The following is a 6,000-nucleotide window of genomic DNA, read 5'->3' as shown; positions in this document are numbered from 1 at the left end:
GGTCCTTGGACTCCTCCACCGGCAGAACACAACTACACGACGGCTGGAGGAGGAGCGCCTCATCTTCCGCCTGGGAACCCTCCAACCACAAGGTATGAATTCAGATTTCTCCAGCTTCCTCATTTCCCCTCCCCCCACCTTGTCTCAGTCGGTTCCCTCAACTCAGCACCGCCCTCCTAACCTGCAATCCTCTTCCTGACCTCTCCGCCCCCACCCCACTCCGGCCTATCACCCTCACCTTGACCTCCTTCCACCTATCCCACCTCCATCGCCCCTCCCCCTAGTCCCTCCTCCCTACCTTTTATCTCAGCCTGCTTGGCTCTCTCTCTCTTATTCCTGATGAAGGGCTTATGCTCGAAACGTCGAATTCTCTATTCCTGAGATGCTGCCTGGCCTGCTGTGCTTTGACCAGCAACACATTTGCAGCTGTGATCTCCAGCATCTGCAGACCTCATTTTTTACTCTGTGGAGAGAGAGCAAGCTAATGTTTCGAGACAAGTTGCCTCTTCATCAGAGCTGGCATGAAGTGTGGAGGGGCCAGCATTTATGCAGTAGTGGTGGTGGGGAGTGGGGTGGTGTAGTGCTGGGAGAGAAAGGATGTTGATAGTGCAGATTAAGCCATCACATCAGCTCTGACGAAGAGTCATCTTGATTTGAAACGTTAGCGTGCTTTCTCTCTATGAATGCTGCCTGACTCGCTGTGATCTCCAGCACTTTTCGTTTTCACGACAGACCCAGCGTCTGCAGTAATTTGCTCTTCCTTGCAAAACGAGATCATTCGGAGGCAGGGATGTTTTCACTGTAACCGAAGGAGGAGGAGCTCGGTGGAGAGCCAGTTCGTCCCTCTTCATCTGGGAGCCTAATGTTCGAGTTATCCCACCTCAAACCAAACCCTCACCTGGGGCTTGGCTGAAACAGAATGAGATCACCTGTGGGGAACACAGACCCCCTGGTTTCCTCAATCTCTCCTTGTACTGACAGCCCTGCCATTGCAGGCATTAGCCTGGTGAACATCCATTGGACTGCGTTTGTGATGAGTAAGTCCCTCTGCCTATGAAGGGGACCCAAACTGCCCAGCTCGCTTCCTGTGCATACTCCCTGCTGTAACTCTAGTGGAGCATAAGGTCTAGTGATGTGAGAAGGAAAAGGTGTGGAACAAAGAAAAAATGTACAAAGTGTTTTCAGGGATGTTGAATAAAGTATTTGATATTTATTGTTAATAAAATATCCTAAACGCTTTGGATTGTGAACTAAAATTGTGAACAACTTAATAAATTGTTTATACATCTATCCCATCCAGTGGCAGCACCTCCATCTCCTGGGCTGGATCAAGGCAGTTGGATGTAGTGGAGGTGGACAGGAAGGACTCATATTCATCGTAACTCGTGTCTGCCTCTTTACTTTTGAAGCCCAAACTCAGTATAATTTTGTGGATGATCTCATCCAGAGCCTCTGCCGAGGGAACGTTTAGGTTTGAGCAGCTTGACATCCAGGCATCATGCTCCTCTGCGCTCTTCAGCAGCAGGTTGTTGGTCTCCGAGGAAACAAAGTCCTTCATGTCGATGCCCTTGACCAGCTCCTTGAAGTAGTGGGAGACTGAGATGCTGCCTTCCTTCGGGATCTGGGGCAGTGCCTCCTGCTGGGAGAACCTGGCCACCTCTCCCCGAAGCTGCTTGTCCTCCTTAAGGAAGTGCACGGGGTTCAAATGGGAGTCCAGTAACCGCTTCATCTGCAGGTAGAGCTGGGTCGGACCGTGGAGAGCAGCTAAGATCTCCTGCAGCTTCTCAATCTTCTGGACCCTCTCGCTCTCCACTTTCATCTTCAACATATTAATCTTAGACTTCAGTTCGGTCAGGAGACTCGCCCCGACAGCGTCGATCATTGTCTTTGTGTCTTTGCAGGCGGACACTATGTCAGTTATTAACTTCTCAATCTCCTGTTGGGACAGGGAAAGGAAATGATTGGAGAATAGACCCATACAGTGAAAGTGAGCAGCTAGAGACTGTGGATACACAGTGATTGGCTGGACTCTCAATTGCAAACTAATGACCATTTCCAGCAAGCAAGAATCAAACAATTGTCCCCTGAAATGGAATGGCCTTACCTTCGCTGAATCTCCCACTGGCAAATAACATGGGCGTTGCCATTGATCAGAAACTGAACTGGATAATCCAGCCACTACATCAGCAGGTCAGACGTCAGAAATCCACAAGAGGTAAGTGGCATGTAACTCTCTCCTCCGCTCCCCCCCACTCTCCCAAACCCTTTCCACCATCTACAAGGCAACAAGTCATGAGTATGATGGAATACTAGGCGAAAGTGGGGACTGCAGAGCCTGGAGATTAGAGTCGAGAGTGTGGTGCTGGAAAAGCACAGCAGGCCAGCTCTTCCTGATGAAGAGCTTTTGCCCGAAACGTCGATTCTCCTCAGATGCCGCCTGACCTGCTGTGCTTTTCCAGCACCACGCTCTCGTCTCTGATGGAATACTCTTCACTTGCCTGAATGAGTTCAGCTCCAACAACATTCAAAAAGCTTCGACACCATCCATGACAGAGCAGCCTGGAGAAAGTGAGGGCTGCAAATGCTGGAGATCAGAGTTGAGAGCGTGGTGCTGGGAAAGCACAGCAGGTCAGGCAGCATCCAATGAGCAGGAGAATCGACATTTCAGGTATAAAATCTGATTGAAGATTTGTAGCTCGGGTGTCCGTTGTTGTGGTTCTGCTCGCCGAGCTGGAAGTTTTTGCTGCAAACGTTTAGTTCCCTGACTAGGGAACATCATCAGTGCTGTTGGAGCCTCGTGTGGAGCGCTGCTTTGATGTTTCTTCCGGTATTTATATTGGTTTGTTCTTGCCGCTTCCGGGTGTCAGTTTCAGCTGCAGTTATTTGGATGTGGGGTCCAGGTCGATGTGTCTGTTGATGGATGTTCTTGCCGTTTCCGGGTGTCAGTTTCAGCTGTAGTGGTTTGTATATGGTGTCCAGGTCAATGTGTCTGTTGATGGAGTCTGGGGATGAATGCCATGCTTCTAGGAATTCTCTGGCTGTTCTCTGTCTGGCTTGTCCTATGATAGTGGTGTTTTCCCAGTCAAATTCATGTTGCTGGTTGTCTGAGTGTATGGCTACTACAGATAGCTGGTCGTGTCGTTTTGTGGCTAGCTGATGTTCATGGATGCGGATTGTTAGCTGTCTTCCTGTTTGTCCTATATAGTGTTTTGTGCAGTCCTTGCATGGTATTTTGTAAACTACGTTAGTTTGACTCATGCTGGGTATTGGGTATCTAGTATTCACTCACTAGAAAAAAGGACCCAATACCCAGCATGAGCCAAACTAACGTAGTTTACAAAATACCATGCAAGGACTGCACAAAACACTATATAGGACAAACAGGAAGACAGCTAACAATCCGCATCCATGAACATCAGCTAGCCACAAAACGACACGACCAGCTATCTGTAGTAGCCATACACTCAGACAACCAGCAACATGAATTTGACTGGGAAAACACCACTATCATAGGACAAGCCAGACAGAGAACAGCCAGAGAATTCCTAGAAGCATGGCATTCATCCCCAAACTCCATCAACAGACACATGGACCTGGACACCATATACAAACCACTACAGCTGAAACTGACACCCGGAAACGGCAAGAACATCCATCAACAGACACATCAACTTGGACCCCACATCCAAATAACTGCAGCTGAAACTGACACCCGGAAGCGGCAAGAACAAACCAATATAAATACCGGAAGAAACATCAAAGCAGCGCTTCACACGAGGCTCCAACAGCACTGATGATGTTCCCTAGCCAGGGAACGAAACGTTTGCAGCAAAAACTTCCAGCTCGTCGAGCAGAACCACAACAATTTCAGGTATAAGCCCTTCATAACAAAGCAGCCTGCTTGCTTAACACTACACCACCAACTTGACCATTTCCTTCACCACTGACCCTCAGTAGCAGCAGTGTGTACCATCTACAAGATTCACAGCAACAATTCACCCAGACTTCTTCAATACCTTCCAATGCCCCAATGTCAAAGATGCGTGGCAACAGCACCGTCTGCAAATTCCTTGCCAACTCACACACCGTCCCAATTCCTTTCATGGGATACAGGCATTGCTAGCTGGGCCAGCATTCATTACCCATCCCCCATTGCAATGGAGAAGGTGATGGTGAGCTACCTCTAGAGCTGCTGCAATATATATGCTGCAGGTACATGCACGGTGCCACTCAGGAGAGAATTCCAAGATCTTGACCCCATGGCAATGAAGGGACAGCAATAGATTTCCCAATCAGGATGGTGAGTAGGTCATTGGGAACTTGCAGCTGGTGGTGTGCCAGCATATCCAATGCTCTTGTCCTCCTGGATGGTAGTGGTCGTGGGTTTGGATGGTGCTGTTTCAGGGGCTATGGTGATTGGTAACCCCTGGGATTTTGATATTGAGGGAATTCTGTGATGATGATATCATTAAATGTCAAGGGGCAACTGTTAGATTCTCTCTTGTTGGAGATGGTCATTGCATGCACTTACTTACTTACCACTGCTGTGGAAGCATCACTGGTCTCAGAGGTCTGCTTTCTCCCACAGATGCTGCCAGGCCTGCTGAGTTTCTCCAGCAATTTCCGTTTTTGAGGGAAAAGCATAATTTAATTGTACAAAGGGCTTTATGATCGAAAATGGGAGCGATCCCTTGGGATTGTTCTTCCATTCAGTTAGATCATTGTTGAGTTTAATCTTAACTTCAGTTTCCCACCTCACTTATAGAATCTTTCACCCAGTAACAATTTATTAACCCCTGTTTGAAATTTTCAATTGGCCACCGGTATTTCAGGGTGGGAGCTCTGGATTTCCACTCCCCTTTGTGTGTAATCCTCATGTCCTTTAGGGAAGGAAACTGCCATCCTTACCCAGTTCAGGCTACACGTGACTCCAGACCCAAAGCAATGTGGTTGACTCTTAGTTGCCTTCTGGGCAATTAGGGATGGGCAATAAATGCTGATTTGGCCAGTGATGTCCTTATTTCCCATGAATGAACAATAATATAGTGTTTCCTGACATCAGCTGTGTGGAGTTTGCACATTCTCCCCGTGTTTGTGTGGGCTTCCTTCGGGTGCTCCGGTTTCCTCCCACAGTCCAAAAATGTGCAGGTTAGGTGAATTGGCCATGCTAAATTGCCCGTAGTGTTAGGTGAAGGGGTAAATATAGGGGAATGGGTCTGGGTGGGTTACTCTTCTGCCAGTCAGTGTGGGCTTGTTAGGCCGAAGGGCCTGTTTCCACACTGTAAATAATCTAATCTGATTTCTGAATGATGCTGCTTGCTTGTTAAAGAAGCGAGAATGGCAGAGGAGATTTAACGTGATGTGCAAATGAAACAGGGGTGATGTGAGAAAAGAAATGAAGGATTAGGGTGTGGAATGCACTGTTCTCGAGAGGTACTGGGGACAGGTTCAAACTGAAACATTCAACAGGGCATTGGACTGTCGGTTGAACAGTAATGGTCTGCGTGGAAATGCAGAAAAGGCAGGAGATTGGCACTCGATAATAGAGCTAGTGCAGGCACGATGGGCCCAATGGCCTTCTCCAGCATTGTAATGATGCTGTGAATTTTAAGGCCCTACCCCACCATCCCTGCACTCATCACAGGAGTTCACTTCTCGATGTTCGACTCCATCAAAGCCCTCCATCATCTTGAACCCTGCATTTAGATCGGCCTTTCATTGGCGCCACACTCCTTATTCGGATGGTGTTGGATGAGGGAGAGCTCCGTGTTCTTCACAAATCCTAGAGTTTTCAGCATCTGCCCAAGCGGACAGGCGTCTGATTTCTCTGTTTAGTAGCAACACAGAGGTGGTTTGATGCAGACTTTGGTATTTAGCTGTATTGGTGAGTTCACCAGCAACAGGAGCCCTGAGGACATTCCGTGGGTGGGTTTAGTCATGACTCATGAACCGTATCCCATGACAAAAGATTTCCCCCCTCAAGATGCTGGAAAGAGCACT

At 48.2% G+C, this 6,000-nt stretch overlaps 1 protein-coding gene across 1 annotated transcript in view; it reads right to left on the bottom strand.

The window, feature by feature from the left end:
* Positions 1-1,279: 1,279 nt before the first annotated feature.
* LOC132836646 (tripartite motif-containing protein 54-like) overlaps positions 1,280-6,000 on the bottom strand; it is a 42,161-nt gene continuing 37,440 nt past the window's right edge. Inside the window, exon 4 of the mRNA XM_060856036.1 lies at positions 1,280-1,936. Within this exon, the coding sequence (XP_060712019.1) occupies positions 1,280-1,936 (657 nt within the window). The remainder of the gene's footprint in view (positions 1,937-6,000) is intronic.

Source organism: Hemiscyllium ocellatum, chromosome 47 (assembly GCF_020745735.1).
Source record: "Hemiscyllium ocellatum isolate sHemOce1 chromosome 47, sHemOce1.pat.X.cur, whole genome shotgun sequence".
NCBI lineage: Eukaryota > Metazoa > Chordata > Chondrichthyes > Orectolobiformes > Hemiscylliidae > Hemiscyllium > Hemiscyllium ocellatum.
The sequence above is the reverse complement of the archived record's forward strand: the minus strand, read 5'-3'. Positions and strand labels throughout refer to the sequence as shown.